This window comes from Chrysochloris asiatica, unplaced genomic scaffold (genome assembly GCF_000296735.1).
Source record: "Chrysochloris asiatica unplaced genomic scaffold, ChrAsi1.0 scaffold00306, whole genome shotgun sequence".
NCBI lineage: Eukaryota > Metazoa > Chordata > Mammalia > Afrosoricida > Chrysochloridae > Chrysochloris > Chrysochloris asiatica.
The window spans coordinates 611,554-629,811 of record NW_006408824.1 but is presented as its reverse complement, the minus strand read 5'-3'; the positions used below and the strand labels follow the sequence as shown (position 1 = coordinate 629,811).

General features: G+C 45.0%; 1 protein-coding gene across 1 annotated transcript in view; it reads right to left on the bottom strand.

Annotated features, from left to right (window-relative positions):
• The window catches only part of RAB36 (RAB36, member RAS oncogene family), a 13,040-nt gene extending 4,850 nt beyond the window's left edge, over nucleotides 1-8,190 (bottom strand). The window contains exons 1-5 of the mRNA XM_006874920.1: nucleotides 8,122-8,190; nucleotides 5,263-5,354; nucleotides 4,410-4,475; nucleotides 4,051-4,152; nucleotides 1,222-1,286 (exon numbers count right to left, since the gene is read on the bottom strand). Coding sequence (XP_006874982.1) covers nucleotides 1,222-1,286; nucleotides 4,051-4,152; nucleotides 4,410-4,475; nucleotides 5,263-5,354; nucleotides 8,122-8,190 — 394 coding nt within the window. The remainder of the gene's footprint in view (nucleotides 1-1,221; nucleotides 1,287-4,050; nucleotides 4,153-4,409; nucleotides 4,476-5,262; nucleotides 5,355-8,121) is intronic.
• Nucleotides 8,191-18,258: the final 10,068 nt, after the last annotated feature.

Genomic DNA, 18,258 nt, shown 5'->3' with positions numbered 1-18,258 from the left:
ACACCATAACTCAAAAGCATCAATTCTTCTATGGTCTTCCTTATTCACTGTCCAGTTTTCACATGCATATGAGGTTATTGAAAATACTATGGCTTGGGTCAGGCGCACCTTAGTCCTCAAGCACCACTAGGGATCCTTTTATCTTCCTAACAGGCATGATTTCCACACTGCTGCTAACACCACAGTGTGGATGGTGCCTCCACCAAAGAAAAGAAGAATTCCTACAACTGGAGGAGAAAAGATTAAAGTTGTCAAGGATTTCATTTTACTTGGATCCACAATCAATGCTCCTGGAAGCAGCAGCCAAGAAATAAAATGACATAGTACATTACGCAAATCTGCTGCAAAAGACCTTTAAAGCATTCACTTTGAAAATTAAGTCATGATCTTTTCAATCGCCTCATATGTACGTGAAAGTTGGACAATGAAGATGGAAGACTAAAGAAGAATTGATGAATTTAAATAACAGTGTTGGCAAAGAATACTGAATGTACCCTGGAATGCTAGAAAATGAACAAATCTATTTTGGAAGAAGTACTGCCAGATTGCTCCTTAGAAGCAAGACACTGTCTCTTGTACTTTGGACATGATGTCAGAATGACCAGTCCCTAGGGAAGGACATCATGTTGAATCGAGTAGAGGGTTAGAGAAAAGGAGGAAGACCTTCAATGAAGAGAGAATAATACAGTGGAAGCAACAACGGGTTCAAACACAGTAATCGTAAGGCTGGTGGTGGATCTGGCAGTGTTTTGTTATGTTGTGCATAATCGCTATGAGTCAGAACCAACTTGGAGGCACCTAACAACAACAGCAACGACAGCTGGTTGGCACACTATGCCTCATGATTTCAGACTAGTTTCCCTCATATCTCCCCCAGAACTCCATTCCTGCCTTCTTTCCTGGTACCCTGATTGCGCATATCATCCCCAGCTGGCCCACCTCTCACCTCCCCTCTGGCCTGTGCAGGGGTTTCTAGCTGACAGGACAAGCCTCCCTTCCCCCTTCCTGGAGCAGACTCGGTTTTCCCTGGTTGGGGTCCTCATCACAAACAGGTCTGTCACCTTGAGCTGAGGACTTAGAGTGCACACCTTTCCAAGGGACCCTCAGGCTGTGGCTGCTGGAAAGCACCCTCTGCACCCTTCTCCCTGCCCTGCCCGCCCACCAAGGCCTCAGCAGGTAGCCCTGCTCAAGCAGCTGAGGTTCCCCTTGCCTGCCACTCACCCTGGGCACCCCGGTAGTAGGCGGATGCAATGCACTTGAATTTCTCCTGCCCGGCTGTGTCCCAGCTGTGAGGTGGAGAGAACAAAGGGTCAGACAGGAGCAGTTAGATATACAGCAGTGGTCTGAACCACTGGGGCAGGGAGGCCACGTGGCAGCACTAGGGAGGGCCTGTGTCCTCTCTCGGGTGCCAGGATGTACCAGCCTTGAGCCAGCACTCCCAGCTCCTTAGGAGTCTCTGCTGGACCCACCACCACCGTATGAACATGGGTACACACAGCTCAGAGAGGATGTCCTGGGACATCACTATGGGCCCATGAACTACTGGGCTCTAAGTTGGGCCTCCAGTGTGGTTTGCTAATCGCTCACATGTGACTGAATATCCTTCCCCTTTAACTCTGCAGCCGGGGACAGGGGGCATGTATTTTTGAGAGTGGATAATCACAGGACCAGTTCTGACCAGTCAGTGCTGGCTTTCTAAGTGCCACGTGGAGAAGGGCTCAGAGGTTGCACACTGGCTCCATGAAGAGGATGCAGCAATCCATTAGTCATGTCTGCCACGGGTATGGGTGGAAGGGGCATGTGTGCTGAGATCTGCTTGCCTGGTTTTGAATTGAGCAGGCACCCAGATCTGGGGGCTGAGTCTGAAAATCCACCCATTTCAAAACCAACATCAAAATGTCAGCAACTAAAACTGAAGAGCAGACAAATTGTGTATTATAGATGGAATGGTGTCCTCTCAAATTAGTAAATATATTATGGACTGCCAGAAGAATGAACAAATCTGTCTTGGAAGAAGTACAACCAGAATGCTCCTGAGAAGTGAGGATGGTGAGACCTCATCTCACGTACTTGGGACATGTCACCAGAAAATATCCGTCCCTGGAGGATACCATATTAAGTAAAGCAGTTGTTGTTAAGTGCCATCAAGTCAGCTCCAATTCATAAAGAACCCCCATAGGGTTTCCAAGGAGTGGCTGGTGATTTTAAACCACCAACCTTGTAGTTCAAATCGACTTTGTGGTCCAATGCTTTATCTCACAAGGCCACACCAGGACTCCAGAGGGTCATCAATAAGACAGCAAAATGGACTGACAGTGACTGCCATAATGGGCTGAGACATGGCAGTGACTGAGAGGACGGCGCAGGACGGGGCAGCGTTTTGTTCCACTGTGCAGGGGGTCACTATGAGTCAGAAGTGAATCTACAGCACTTAACAACAGTACAGGTGTGGATACAATACTGTTTGGGAATAAAGATGAATTTCAGCATAGGATTTGTTTTAAATGAATCATTTTCGAGATATAAAAGGAACAGATAATAGGCACAGAAGCAATGGGGTAGAGATGGAAGCAACATGGAGATCTCCAGGGGGCACCAAGATGAATGTGAGATAAGGTGAGACAAGAGTTTTCCCCCAGAGCAGACAGAGAAAGCCTTTCCCTGAATGTGGACGCCAGCCTCTTGAATGGCAAGAAAACACACGCCTGCTTGTTGCCTGAGGTATCTGTTACAGCAGCACCAGGAGACTCAGGCTGAGCACTAAGGAGGCCATAGACTGACTGGAATCTTTCCAGAGACCCATCTGCTCTTTCATAACCAGCTCATTTCTGAAGATGACCTGGGTGGAGGGGACAAGGGGAGTCTCAGCCACCATTTGGCCAGAGTCCACCATTTTGAGTACTTTATTTAAACATGTCTGTGCATCTCCCCTGAGCTGGAGCCCCCTACCGCTTCCACTCCTCTGGCTCCAGGGCCCTGGCCCCCAGACCTGAATCCTTGATGCCTTTTCTGCTCAACTGTAACCCTGGGCCCTCCCTCAGTTAACACCTGATCCCACCATCTGGCTCAAGGATTTAGGATGTTGTCCTCAGAGATAGGGACACTGTCCCCAGAGAGCTGAGGGCCAAGGAGGTGGGTGTGGCATCAGGGAGGGAGAGGATGAGGAGAGCAAAGCAGTGTGTGGGGCTGGGGGCAAGGAGGAGAGTATGTGGGCCTTGAGCTGGACAAGAAGTCCCCAAGATGCCACATGAGGTGGAAAAGGGAGCAGCTGGGGCTTGAGCCCACCAGCCACTGCTGGGAAGGAAGATAAAACCATCCGTTTCTGTAAAGACTGACAACCTTGGAAACCGGATAGAGCAGTTCTACTGTTCTAGAGGGTCACTGTGAGTCAGAATCGACTCAACAGCAGTGAGTTTTTGATTTGGAGAATCTGGGGGTATCCCTGGTAGCACAAATAAATAATTAATGTGCTTGGCTGCTAAACCCACCAATCACTCCTCAGGAGAAAGGCAGAGGCAGTCTGCTTCTGTAGACTTACAACCTTGGAAACCCTTTACTCTGTCCCAGTGGGCTGCTGTGAGTCAGAATTGACTTGATGGCAGTGGGGTGGGCAGAAAGGAGCGGTTCTGAGGGAAACAGAGGGGAGGGGAGGGGCTGGAGGGCTTGGCTACTGAGAGCTGAGGCAGTAGTGAGGCAGTAGTTCCTGTCTGGGAAGAAGACAGATAGACAGAGGGAAGGCAGGCAGGGGGAAGTGGGAGTGAGGGCAGTGGTGAGGAGGCCGAGAACCAGAGGAAGGGAGTGTGGACAGCCACCCTCTACTGGCTCCCTGCTCCCTATCTCTTCTATTCACAGAGCAGAGACTCATGGGGAGAGGCTGGGGCCAGAGCCTGGGACACAAGGAGTCCTTGGGGCAAGAAGAGAGGGCGTATTAGGTTGTGAGGATCCCCCCTTAGCCAGAGAAGCCTGCTTTCATGCTCCTCCACCATGGTCTTGCCCAGGGGTGCTCTGAACCCACCCATGAGCTGCACGGAAGATACAACCACAACTCACATCTGGAGGCTGTAGGGGACCCCAGCGATCTCAAAGCGCTCAATCTCAAAGTCTACCCCGATGGTGGCCTTGTAGTCACGGTCAAAGACATTCTTACAGAACCTGTGGGAATAGACAATGCCAGAGGCAGCCTCACAAGCATGCTCTACCTGGGAGGCACCTGACCATCCACTGACAAGGCACAGTCAAGGCGGTGGAGAACAACCCGGAAAGCCAAGGCTGCGGCTCAGGAGCAGTGAGGGGCAGACTAGACCTGTTTTCTGGAGAGGGTGGAGGGTGATACCAGACCCCTGGGTACTATGATGGTTACCCAGCAGCCTTTGGACAACCCCAGTGGTCAGGGCATCGTGGGGACATACCTGTGGATGAGGCTGGTCTTCCCAACATAGAGGTCCCCCACAACCACCACCTTGGAGAGTCTGAGCCTGTAAGAAACGTGCTGTGGTGCTTGCTCCTGGGCTTGGGGACTGGGGCTATTTTCAGACCCTCACTGGCTTGTCCTGCCCCGTCCATTCACTGTACCGGGCGAGACCACCCCATCCCAGGCACGGCGCAGAGGAAGGAGGGCCTGATGCCCCTGGGCCTGAGCCCTGACTCAATCCTGGCCAAACTTGCTGTCCTAAAGATCAAACCTGGGGGACAGCAGAGGCTGGGCAGTGGGCCATGGTAACAGAGCCACAAAGGTGTCCAACCCTTGCAGAGGAGTCTACACCAGTAGACGCGGCCCGTGGGCAGTGAGACAACCTTGCACCTTACAAGGTACAAGGATGGAACCTGTGAATGTGCAAGGGCCAGGCTACATCCCTGCTGACCCTACCTCTTAGAGGGGCTGCATCCGCCCCAACCCTACCTCTCAGAGAGGCTTTGCCTACCCTAACCCCAACCTCTCAGATGGAGGGGCTGAATCTGTCCTGACCCCACCTCTTAGAGAGAGGGGCTGCATCCGTCCAGACCCTGCCTCTCAGATGGGCTGTGTCTGCCCCAACCCAACCTCTCAGAGGGAGGGGCTGTGCCTGGTGAAGCAGAGCGTGTCCTGTCCTGACCAGGCCTGTGGTGGGCACATGGTCTCCTTTGTGTTGGGTATTTCCTTGTCCATGATGGCACTCATGTGGGGGTCCACATGCCCACCCAACGGTTCCTGAGTCCCCATGCTCCCATGCCTACCAGAGGATCTCAGTGCCAATCCGATGGTCCCCAAGTCCCTGTGCTTACCCTACGGTCCCTGTGTCCCTCCGCTCACAGGCTGAGCTGACCTGCCCGTGGAAGAGCTCCTTGAGCTGCAGGCAGGCGTCGGGTGTGTACCACTGGAGACAAAGACAGACAGATGGACAGATGTGTGAGGCATCACACATGAGCTGAGCTGCAAAGAACATTTGATTCCATAGCATGCTGCCCTCCCTCCTGAGCTTCACTAGCCATTAGTGGCCTGTGACTTTGGCCCTGTCATTTTGTCCCTGACTCCTGGCATGCCCACCCCCACTGAATGGCCTGAAGACTCCAGGTGTGGTCAGGCTGGGAACAAGGGCCAGGTAGGGGATGGTGGGCTGGTCCACCCAGGTGGCCATCTCCTCTCTGTGCGCATGTGAAGGCTTCAGACTTCTCGAGCCCTAGGCTGGACAAGGGGCAGGGCTGGCAAGGCTGGCAGGGCCTGAAGCTCTACCTTCTATGCATCTGTGGTACAATAAAGGTTTGAAAGTGTGTGTGTGTTCTACAGAGCACAGTTATACTCTGACACATGGGGGTGGGTCCCTATGCATCCGTCAACTTGATGGTAACTGGTTTTGCATCAGCAAGGGGGCTTCCAAAAGTTAGTGGGAAAATTTCATCATCTTTTAATTCCATTTCCCCACAAACTTTTAGAAGCCCCCTCGTAGGTGTCTGGGACACATCCTGGAGGCACTGTTTTGTCCTTCACATCTCCTGGCAGGTAGAGCTGAACAGAGGTTTCAGAGCACAGGTCCAGGGCAAGTTGCATAGCCCCGCTGAGACTCAATTTCTTCATGGCTCACTCACACCTCCTAATGCAGCTGTTGAAGGGTTGTGGGTAATTGAGTGACTGGCCCGGCAGCCAATGTTAACACAGAAATGCTAGCTACCTGCCCCTGGTGTTTTCCTGTCAACAGGCATGACAGCTTCAAATAGGGGCCAGCCCTGACATTACTGCATCATTAGCATATCAAACCATTTTGGATAAACTGAAGGGGTCCTGGTGGCACAGTGGGCTAAGCATTGGGCTAACCAAAAGGTGGGAGACTCCAACCTAACAGTGACTCTGCAGAAGAAAGATGAAGCAGTCTGCTTCCATAACAATCAATAGACTAAGAAACCATATAGGGAAGTTCTACTCTGTCCTACGGAGTTGCTGAGTCGAGATCCTTTTAATAGCAGTGGATTCAGAAGAAAAGGTGTGTTTTCAGAGGGAATGGAGGCAGATAGTTAAGGGCGGAGCACCCTAATTTGGGGTCAAGAAACTGGTGTGCTGTTTGGATTGTTGTTAGATGCTGTCGATTCTGACTCATGGTGATCCCATATGTTGGCACGAACTGCTACATGGCTGTACTTTTAACCAAAACAAACAGCTAGGCCTTTCTTCTGTGCAGCTGTCAGGTGGGCTCGAACCACCATCCTCCATGGTAGCAGTGGAGCATAACCCATTTTCGACACCTGGGGGCCTTGTTGTTTCGGTAGCAACCTACTAGCATTGAGTGGATTCTGACTCATAGTGATCCTATATAGGGATTCCAAGGCTGTAAATCTTTACAGGAGCAGACAGCCTCATCTTCATCCTGGTGAGCAGCTGGTGGGTTTGAGCCGCTGACCTTACAGGTAGCAGCCCAACAGTGCCACCAAGACTATTTTGATCATAGTCATAATAATAGGGATAACTCTAAAGGGGTAGCTGTAACATAAACATACAACGTAAGGGAAATCAGCCTCCTGTCACAGACTCCCAGAGGCTAAAGCACCAAACTGCATGGTGCAGTCAGGATTCACACCCAGGACTGTCTGATGCCAAACTTCCTCTCTGGTGACACCATTAACATGCTGGCCTACCAGTTCCTAGTCAATAGTCTTCCAGCTTCCCAAGGAAAAGTTCGCTAAGTCCCCAGGGTCTGTCCATGAGGGGCCAGGGGCAATCCCAGTTGCCATGGTAACTCCATGTACGTCAGAGTACAACTGTGATCCATAGGGGTTTTGGTGGTGGTGGTAACGTGCTGTGGAATTGTTTTTGAGGCTGTATTTCTTAACAGGAGCAGAAAGCCTCATCTTTTTCCTGTGGAATAGCTGTTACGGTGTTTTTAATGGCTACCTTTTTGGAAGTTAATCTCCAGGCCTTTATCCTGAGGTGCCTCTGTATGGACTCAACTTCCAGCCATTTGTACAACCTACACACACCCCATGAGGGACAGAAATCTCTAATCCATCTGTTCGATCTGTCGGTGCTGATGCTGATCAGGGATAGCTGTGTGCGGAAGAGGTGTCAGAAGAAGTACAGACATAAAAGACTAGCCCAGTGACTCTCTGAGGCAGTGGGGGTACATGGGTAGAATTCCACTTTCCATGGACGCCAGTGGTTCAAACCCACCAGCCTCTTCTTGGAAGCCCTATACAGGGTCGCTATGAGTCAGAACAGACTAGCTGGTAAGGTGCTGTAGGATAAACACTCTACCACAAGGTCGGTTTACAAGGTAGACAGTTCAAACTCACCAGCCGCTCCTTGGAAACTCTATACAATGGCACTTAACAACAACAACATGCTGGAGATCCGGGTTCGATTCCCAATCAATGCACTTCAGAGATGTGATTAGCCATCGATGAAGTAAAAACTTGGAGTGTGTAGCTATTATGATGCTCCACAGGCTTCCACGGAGTTTCCAGACTAAAACAGACTAGGAAGAAAGGTCTGGGGATCTACTGGAAATAGGCCAGGGAAAACCCTACAGATCACAATGGTCCCATCTACCAATGATCATGGGGATGGCGCATGCCCGGTCATCATTTAGTTCCACTGTGCATGGGGTTCCCACACATAGGGAGCCAACTAGACCTTAACCAGCTACAACTTTCTACCTTAGGGAAGCTGGCAATGATGCGGTCCCGGCTCACAGGTGGCCTCAAAGGCCTCAGGGTGGACTTCATCCTTGCGAGTCCTGTGGACCAGGGGAAAAAGTTAGACAAATGCTTGGGAACCCACCGCCATGGCTTGTGCCTGACTTTCACCACTTTCCAACCAGATTCACGACACTTTGTCTACCAGCCGCTCCAGGGAAGGCCACCTGACACAGGAAGACAGGACACCTCTCATCTGCAGTCCAGTCTGGAGTCAGGGGCCAGCATTCACCAGATAAGATTCTGCCCACTTTGTGGAGGTTGGGTGAGGCACCCTGCCCAAAACTCTGGGGATTTGAGGTCCTGGCTTGCCAGGGGGCTTCCTCTAATCCCAGTGTCTGCACAGCCGTCCAGCACCCATGGTGGTGGTGGTAGTAGTGTGCTGAGGAGTCTGTTCCTACTCTAGTGACCCTGCACACGGTTTCTGAGGCTGTAAATCTTTATGGGAAAAGAAAAATCTCTTTTTCCCGCGGAACAGTTGGTACTTTCCAACTGTTGACCTTGAAGTTAGCAGCCCGACTCATCACCCTTTGCCCAGCACCCATGTAAGACTCCATCAGCTGCTCCCCCGCCCCTCCAGGGTGGTCTTGACCCAGGCTTGGAGTGCGGTCCTCCCGGGCTGCTCTAATCCGGGACTAGGCCCGCCAGAGCAGGAGACCACGGGTAGCATCCAGGTTCTGAGCCGCACGGGCTGGGGTTCAGTAGAGGTCAGGCGGACTCACCAGAAGACGAGGTAGCTGCGGCGCTCTAGTTCTGGGTTCAACCCGCGGCACCAATCACCATGGCAACGAGGCAGGATTGACGGCAGACGAAGCAAGGGTTGGGAGGCTTGGGGCGGGGCCTAACCGAGAAGACACTCACGCATGCGTCCTGAACAGGCGATCACCACGGTAACGAGGCGGTGCCGGGTAGGCAGTCTAGTGGACTAGGCTGGTAAGGAGAAGAAGGTGGAGCCTAGTCTAGGGGGCGTGGTTTTCACAAGAATGTGAGAGACTCCCTCGTAGGAGTGGCACGAAAGATCACCATAGCAACGAGAACCTCCCCAGGGCGGTGGGTAGCTGACCAGGTCGGGAAGTAAAGGAGCCTGGGAAGGGTGGCCCTGGGAGAGATCCGTTGCCAGGCGATTACCATGGTAATGGGGGCGGTGCTGGAGACTTGAGTAAGTGGGCGGGGACAGGGTGCCAAAGGTTGGAGTCTTCTCCCAGGGCGAGACGTTGGTTGGGAGGGGCGGTGGATTAAGTGGCTATAAATTAAGAGAAATGTATAAGTACCTATTTTCATAATATATATATTTATTGTGAATTGATTGAAGGTTTGCATCAGTTTTACAGTCAACAAATCATATACTTCATTTTGTTACAATGATTGTAATCCCCTTCATGTACCATCAGTTAACAATATTTTCCTCTATCTATTTAATTTTTAAAAAAACAGTATTTAGTTCTATTCACTTTATTATTTTTTCCATTTCTCCCAAGCCGGCCTTTAGCCATCATTTCTTGTTGTTAGATGCCATCGAGTTGGTACCGACTCATGGCAACCCTATACGTAATAGAACGAAACACTACCTGGTCCTGGGCCAACCTCACAATTGTTGCCACGCTTGAGCCCATAGATGCTGTCACTTTGCCAATCCATCTCATTGGGGTCTTCCTCTTTTTCTCTGACCCTCCACCTTACCAAACATGATATTTCCAAAGTATGAGAGATGAAGTTTGGCCATCCTGGCCTCCAAGGAACACTCTGGCTGCACGTCTTCCAACACAGATCTGTTTGTTCTTTTGGCAGCCCATGTCACTTTCAATATTCTCCTCCAACACCATAACTCAAACGCATCAGTTCTTCTACGGTCTTCCTTATTCACTGTCCAGCTTTTGCATGCATATGAGGTTATTGAAAATACCATGGCTTGGGTCATAGAATGTTTCATTTAGTAAGAAAATCTTTTCATAACTTTTTACAACAGTTGTTAAGTGCTGTCAACTTGGTTCCTACTCATACCTATCCTGTATAGGATTTCCGAGGAGTGGCTGGTGAATTTGAGCTGCCGATCTTGAGGTTCAAACTAACCTTGCGGTCCAAACCTCTCTTGAGGTCAAGTACTTATCCTATAACACCACACAACAGTTCTTCTTGTTGTTGTTAGTGCTATTAAGTCAGTTCCGACTGTTAGTGACCCTGTATAGAGGGTTTCCAAGGAGCAACGGGTGGGTTTGAACTGCTGACCTTGTGGTTTGCAGTCCAGTGCTGATCCACAGTGCCACACCAGAAGTCCATGAGTTCAAGTGCTTATCCTATATAGCACCACATAACAGTTGTTGTTGTGAAGTGCCTTCGAGTAGGTTCTGAACCATAGCGACCCTGTATAGGGTTTCCGAGGAGCAGCTGGTGAGTTTGAACCGCCGACCTTGCAGTTCAAATGGCTTTGCAGTCTGGTGCATTAACCCACAGCGCCACACCAGGACTCCACCACATAACAGTGGTCTTATGCAATATTTGTCCTTTTGTGATTCAATAATAAACTCACCCTGTATAGGGTCTCTTTGAGTCAGAACTGACTTGATGGCACTTAACAACAACAACAACAACAAAAATTTCACTCCTGATGTGTTTCTGTAGGATCAGCACTGGACTGTGAACTACAAGATTGGCAGTTCAAACCTACCAGCTGCTCCTTGGAAATCCTATGAACCAGAACTAGCGCGATGGCACTTAGCAACAACAAACAACAAATTTCACTCAACAAAATGTCCTTCAGGTTCATCTATATTGTGAGGTCCTTTGCAGATTCATTATTATTCTTCAATGTTGCTTAATATTAATTACATTGTGTATAATCAAAGTTTGTTTAATCTTTCTTCTGTTGATGGGCTGTCTCATGCAATCAAGATGTATTGACAATTACTGGCGATTGGAATACAAAGGTTGGAAACAAAGAGGAAGGATCAGTGGCTCGAAAATATGGACCTGGTGATAGCAGTGATGCTGGAGATCGCATGAGAGAATTTTGCAAGATCAGCGACTTCCTCATTGCAAACACCTTAAAAAAAAACAAAACAAAAAACAAGACATAAAAGACTACTATACACATGGACCTCACCAGATGGAATACACAGAAATCAAATTGACTACATCTATGAAAAGAGACAATGGAAAAGCTCCATTATCATCAGTCAAAACAAGGCCAAGGGCAGAGTGTGGAACAGACCATCAATTGCTCATATGCTAGTATGCTTCAGCTCATAGGCTGAAGCTGAATAAAATTAAAACAAGTCGACAAGAGTAAACATGTGACCTTGCACATATTCTACCTGATTTTAGACATAATCTCAAAAACAAATTTGATGCATTAGATACTAATGACAGAAGACCAGAATAGTTATGGTATGACATCAAGAACATCGTACTGGCAGAAAGCAAAAGGTCTTTAAGAAGACAAGAAAGAAGGAAAAGACCAAAATAAATGTCAGAAGAGACTCTGAAACTTGCTTTCTAGCATAGAGATGCTAAAACAAATAAGAAATGAGGAGGTAAAGGAGCTGAGTAGAGAATTTCAAAGATCAGCTTGAGAAGACAAAGTCAAATATTATAACAAAATGTGCAAAGACCTGGAGTTAGAAAACCAAAAGGGAAGTACATGCTTAGCATTTCTCGAGGTGAAAGAACTGAAGAAAAAAATTCAGGCCTTGATTTACGATATTAAAGGATTCTATGGGGAAGATATTGAATGATGCAGAAAGTATCAAAAGAAGATAGAAGGATTATACAGAATCACTGTATCAAAAAGAAATAGTCGATGTTCAATCATTTCAAGAGGTAGCATATGATCAAGAGCCAATGATACTGAAGGAAGAAGTCCAAGGTGCATTGAAGGTATTGACAAAGAACAAAGTTCTGGGAATCGATGTAATACAAGTTGAAATATTTCAACAAACTGATGCAGCACTGGAGGCAGTCACTCATCTATGCCAAGAAATTTGGAAGATAGCTACCTTGGCAATTGACTGGAAGAGATCCATATTTGTGCCATTCCAAACAGAGGTGACCCAACAGAATGTGGAAATCATTGGACAATATCATTAATATCACATGCAGGTAAAGTGTTGCTAAAGATGATTCAAAAACAACTGCAACTGTACATTGATAGAGAACTGCCAGAGGTTCAAGCCAAATTCAAATGAGGACATGGAATGAGGGATATGATTGCTGAAGTCAGATGGATCTTGGCTGAAAGCAGAGAATACCAGAAAGATGTTTACCCATGCTTATTGACTATACAAAGGCTTTCGATTGTGTGGATCATTACAAACTGGACAATTGTGCAGAGAACCAGTATTCCAGAACACTTAACTGTGTTCACGAAGAACCTGTATTTAGATCAAGAGGCAATTGTTCAAACAGAACAAGGGAACGATGAATGGTTTAAAATTAGAAAAGGTGTGTGCCAGAGTTGTATTCTTTCACCATACTTATTCAGACTGTATGTTGAACACATAATCCCAGAAGCTGGGTTATATGAAGAAGAACGTGACATCAGGATTGGAGGAAGACTCATTAACAACCTGTGATATGCAGATAATACAACCTTGTTTGCTGAAAACAAAGAGGACTTAAAATACTTACTGATGACCATCAAAGATTACAACTATGGGTTGCATCTCAATGTAAAGAAAACAAAAATCCTCACAAGTATACCAGTAAACAACATTTATATAAATGGAGATAATAGTGAAGTTGTCAAAGACTTTGTTTTGCCCAGATCAACCATCAGCACTCATGGAAGCAGCAGTCAAGAGATCAAACAATGTATTGCATTAAGCAAATTTGCCACACAAGACTTCTTTAAAGTGTGAAGAGCAAAGATATCAGTTTGAGGACTAAGGTGTGCCTGACCCAAGCCATGGTATTTTCAATAACCTCATATGCATGTGAATGAAAGTTGGACATTGAATGAAACAGACTATAGAAGAATTGGTGCGTTTGAGTTATGGTGTTGGAGGAGATTATTAAAAGTACCATGGACCTCAAAAAGAACAAACAGATCTGTGTTGGAAGAAGTACAGCCAGAATGCTCCTTGGAAGCCAGGATGACCAGACTTCATCTCTAGTACTTTGGACATACTATTAGGAGGGACCAGTCCCTGGAGAAGAATATCATGCCTGGTAAAGTGGAGGGACAGAGAAAAAGAGGAAGACACCCAATGAGATGGGCTGGCACAGTGGCAGCTCAAATAGGCTCAAATGTAGCAGTGATTGTGAAGTTGGCGCAGCGCCAGGCAGTGTTTCATTCTGTTGTGCATAGGATTGCTGAGTCAGTATTGACTTGATGGCACCTAACAATAATCATCTTTTTCCTATTGTGACTGGTGCTGAAATGAATGTGGGTGTGCATATATCTAGTTGTGTCACAACTATACTGTATGACCCAGCAATCCCTCTATTTGTGGCACTTAACAACAACAACAAATGGCTAATGATCATGAGCATTTCTTCATATGTTTGCTTGCTGCTTGAATGTCTTCTTTGGTGAAATGTCTGTTCATATCTTCTGCCCATTTATATCTGGATTGTTTGTTGAGGCATTGAAGTGTTCTGATAAACCATTGCCAAATGTTTCCCCCCAGTTCTTTTTTTTCACTCTTTTGGTGAAATATTTTGATGCACATAAGTACCTAATTCTTAGGAGGCCCCAGTCATCTATTTTGTCATCTGTTTGTGTGGTTTCAGTTATGTATTTATGCCATGTATAATTTTGTCCCTATTTTTCCATTGATGATCTATGTAGTTCTAGGTTTTACATTTAGGCCTTTAATCCACATAGAGGTCATTTATATATATGGTGTGAGATATGGATCTTGTTTCATTTTTCTGCAAATGGATTTTCAATTGTGCCAGCACCATTTGTTGAAGAAATTATTTCTTCCCCATTTAATGTATTTTGGTTTTTTGTCAAAGATCAACTGACTATAAATGGATGGATTTACTTCTGGGTCCTCAGTTCTGTTCCATTAATCTATGTGTCTTTTGTTGTACCAGTACCAGGCTATTTTGACCTCTGTGACTGTGTAGTAGTTTTTGAGATCAGGAAGCGAGAGGTCTCCTTCTGTGTTCTTTTTAAACAATGCTTTGCTGTCCGGGGTCTCTTTCCATTCCATATAAAGTTAGTGATTAGTTTTTCCATCTCTTGAAAGAATGATGTTGGGATCTGGATTGGCATCGCATTATATCTATAGATTGCTTTGGGTAGTGTTGACAGTTTCACAATGCCAAGCCTTCCTATCCATGAGCATGGTATATTCCTCCATTTCTGCAGCTCTTTTTTGCTTTCTTGTTTTGTAATTTTCTTTGTATAGGTCTTTTGTTTTCCTGGTTAGATTTATGCCCAAGTATTTTCATCTTTGGGTGGCTATTGTAAATCGTATTGTTTTCCTGATTTCCTTCTCAGAACTCTCTTTATTAATGTTAAGGAATCCAACAGATTTTTGTACGTTGATCTTGATCCCTGCCAGTTTGCCTAATCTCTTGAGGAGTTCCAATATTTTTCTTGTGGAGTCTTTGAGATTTTCTAAGTATAGGATCAAATGTCTGCAAATAGAGTTTTACTTTTTTGCCATTTTGGATTCCTTTAATTTTTCTTTCTTGCCTTCTAGCTCTGGTTAAGACTTCCAACACAATATTGAATAGGAGTGGTGATAAAGGGTATCTTTGTCTGGTGCATGTTTGCAAGGGAAGTTAGTTCAGTTTCTCACCATTCAGAGTGATGCTGATGGTTGGTTTTGTCCTTAGTTATGTTGAGGAATAAGCCTTTTATTCCGATTTTGTTGAGTGTTTCTATCAGACATGAATGTTGGATTTTGTCAAATGCCCTTTCTGCATCAATTGACATGATCTTGTGATTTTTTTCCCTTTTTAAAAATTTATATGGTGAATTATGTTGATTGTTTTCCTAATATTGAGCCATCCTGCATACTTGGTATGAATCCCACTTGATCATGATGTAACATTTTTTTTTGGGGGGGGTACATTATTGGATTCTATTTGCTAGGATTTTGTTGAGAATTTTTGCATCTGTGTTTATGAGGGATATGGGTTTATAATTTCCTTTCTTAGTGATGTCTTTGCCTGGTTTTGGTATCAGAGTTATGCTTGCTTCATAAAATGAATGTGGGTATTTCCCACTCTTTTCTGTATTATGGAATAGTTTGAGTAGAATTAGTGTCAGCTTTTCTCTGAATGTTTGGTAGAATTCACCAACAAGTCTTCTGGGCCTGGACTTTTTTTTTAGTTGGGTTTTTTTTAATGACTTCATTAATGTCTTCTCTTGTGATAGGCCTGTTCAAGATTTCTACTTCAGCCTGTGCTAGTTTACATAAGTTGTGTGTTTCTAGAAATTTGGAAATTTCTTTTAGGTTTTCAAATTTGTTGGAGTACAATTCTTCATAGTATTCTGTTATTATCCTTTTTATTTCCCTTGGTTCTGTTGTGGCATCATCCATATTATTTATTTGTGTTATTTGTATCTTCTCTTTCTTCTTGTTTGTTAGATTTGCCAATGGTTTGTTAATTTGATTAATCCTTTCAAAGAACCAACTTCTTATCTTGTTGATTCTTTCTATTGTTTTTCTATTTCATTTATTTCTGCTCTTTTATTATTTCTTTTCTTCTGATATCTGTAGGCTTACTTTTCTGCTCTTTTTTAAATTATTGAAGATGTTTGGCTAAAGTTGATTTTGGTTCTTTCTTCTTTTTGGATGTGTACATTTATTGCTATAAATTGCCCTCTGACCACTGCTTTTGCTGTGTCCCAAAAGCTGTGGTAGGGTGTGTTTTTGTTTTTGTTTGACTCAAGGAAGTTTTTAATTTTACTTTGTATTTAATCTATTACCAAGTAACTTTAAAGCAGAGTGTTGTTCAATTTCCATGCATTTGAGTTTTTCTCTTGATCTTCCTATTGTTAATTTATAATTTTACTGCATTGTGATATGAAAAGAAGCTTTGTAGTATTTTGATGTTTTTAAATGTATTGAGGTTTATTTTGTGTCCAAATATATGGTCTATTCTGATGAATGATAACATTCACTGGAAAAGAATGTATATTGAGCTGTTGTTGGGTTGAGTGCTATGTACACGTCTATGAGGTCAAATTGGTTGATTATATTTAGTTATCTGTCTTTGTTGAGTTTCTTTCTAGTTGTTCTGTCCTTTATCAAAAGTGGTGTACCAAAATCTACTATTATCATAGAGTTGTCTGTTTCTTTCTTCAGTTTATTAAAGTTTGAGTTATGAATTTCGAGACTTTTCATTGGGGGCATAGATATTAATTATGGTTATGTCCTCTTGTTCAATTGATCCCTGAATCATGATATAATGTCCTTCTTTGTCTATTATGCTAGTTTTGGTCTTCAAGTCTATTTTATCAGAGATTAAAATTTCCATTCCTGCTCATTTTTGATTGCCATTAATTTGATAGATTTTCTCCATTATTTGATTTTTAGTTTATTTTTGTCTTTGCATATAATATGTATCTCTTATAAACAGCATATGGGAGGATCCTATTTTCTTATCCATTCTGCTATGCATTTAATCCATTTACATTCTGTGTAATTATCAATAGGTATGAATTGGAGTCCTGGTGTGGTGCTGTGGGTTAATGTGCTAGACTGCAAAGTTATTTTGAACTGCAATGTCGGGAGTTCAAATTCACTAGCTGCTTCTTGGGAACCCTATGCAGGGATGTCAGCATTTAACAACAACGTGAATTGATTGCTGTTATTTTGCAGTGTTTTTTTTTTTTTTTTTTTTAAGTTTTTATTGTGAATTGAGTGGTAGTTTACATGGGAGAACAACAGTTTTACATTCATCCTATCGTATTTCGTTTCATTGCAATGATTACAAACCCCTCCATGCATCATCATTCAACAGTATTTGCTTCTATTTCCTCTGTTTGTTTGTTTTCTTTTTTGTATGTACATAAAATCACTCAGGAATATATAATCAATTAAGCAACTCAAGGATATATTCTGCAAGCATGCCAACACACAGCCTTTCTCTTTCCATAAGTCTAGAATCCTCAGCTGCTCTATCTTGCCATGTCATCATCTCTGCCTCCATCTTTGGTGTCACTGCTTCTCTCGATGGGTCCCACATTCTGCTCGTGCTCATCTCCCTTGATGGTCCTAGGGTCCTATGTGCCTGGACTGTAAGATTAAATACTTTCCCCCTTTTTGTTACAAAATTTCTACCTTTACAGTTGTGACAACACAATTAGTCATGGTAACAGTTACTCACTGTTGAATCATAAGAATCTCATCCCCATCTCCTTTTACCAGATCTGTCTAGATAAGATGAAAACTACTCGGTAGGGGTCTACGTTCCCCGGCACACTCTGAAACTAAGCTCCTCTTGAAAACTTGTCACTTTGTGCCTTTATTGCCCCCCCCCCATTTTAGGTAGCCAATGTCCAAATTGCCCATCCTTATCAATCCTGTGTACACAGGGGATGGGAATGATCCTTGATGTGAAGATTCCTTGACGTGAAGATTTGCAGGGACCAGTCACTAGAGAAGGATATCATGTTTGGTAAGGTCAGAGAAAAAGAGGAAGACCCCCCCCAACGAGATGGATTGGCCAAGTGACAGCATCGATAGACTCAAGTGTGACAACAGTAGTGAGGTTGGCCCAGGATCAGGCACTGTTTCATTCTGCTATGGATAAGGTTGCTATGGGTCAGTACCAACTCGATGGCACCTAACTACAACACAACAACATACATAAGTATAGATAAAGTTCATCAAATTGTAGCAGGTTACTCTTTTTTTTTTTCTTTCTCCCCTCTTCTTTATTCTTCTAGTTAAGTTCTGATCACCATCCAGCCATCAATGTCAGGTAAAGTGGGTACTATCTGCAAGTGTGGGTGTTCCTGCACATAGCCCCTCACTTCATACTGGACGCTTCACTCTCTGCTTTAGTCCTCTGTTGCCACGTCACTGCCTCTGGGTCCTGAAGTCCCTGGGTCTTGCCATATATGCTGGCCATTCAGATCTCCACCCAGGTTCACAGGGGTCTATTGAATGTGGTCGGGCTTAGCTCACAACTTCA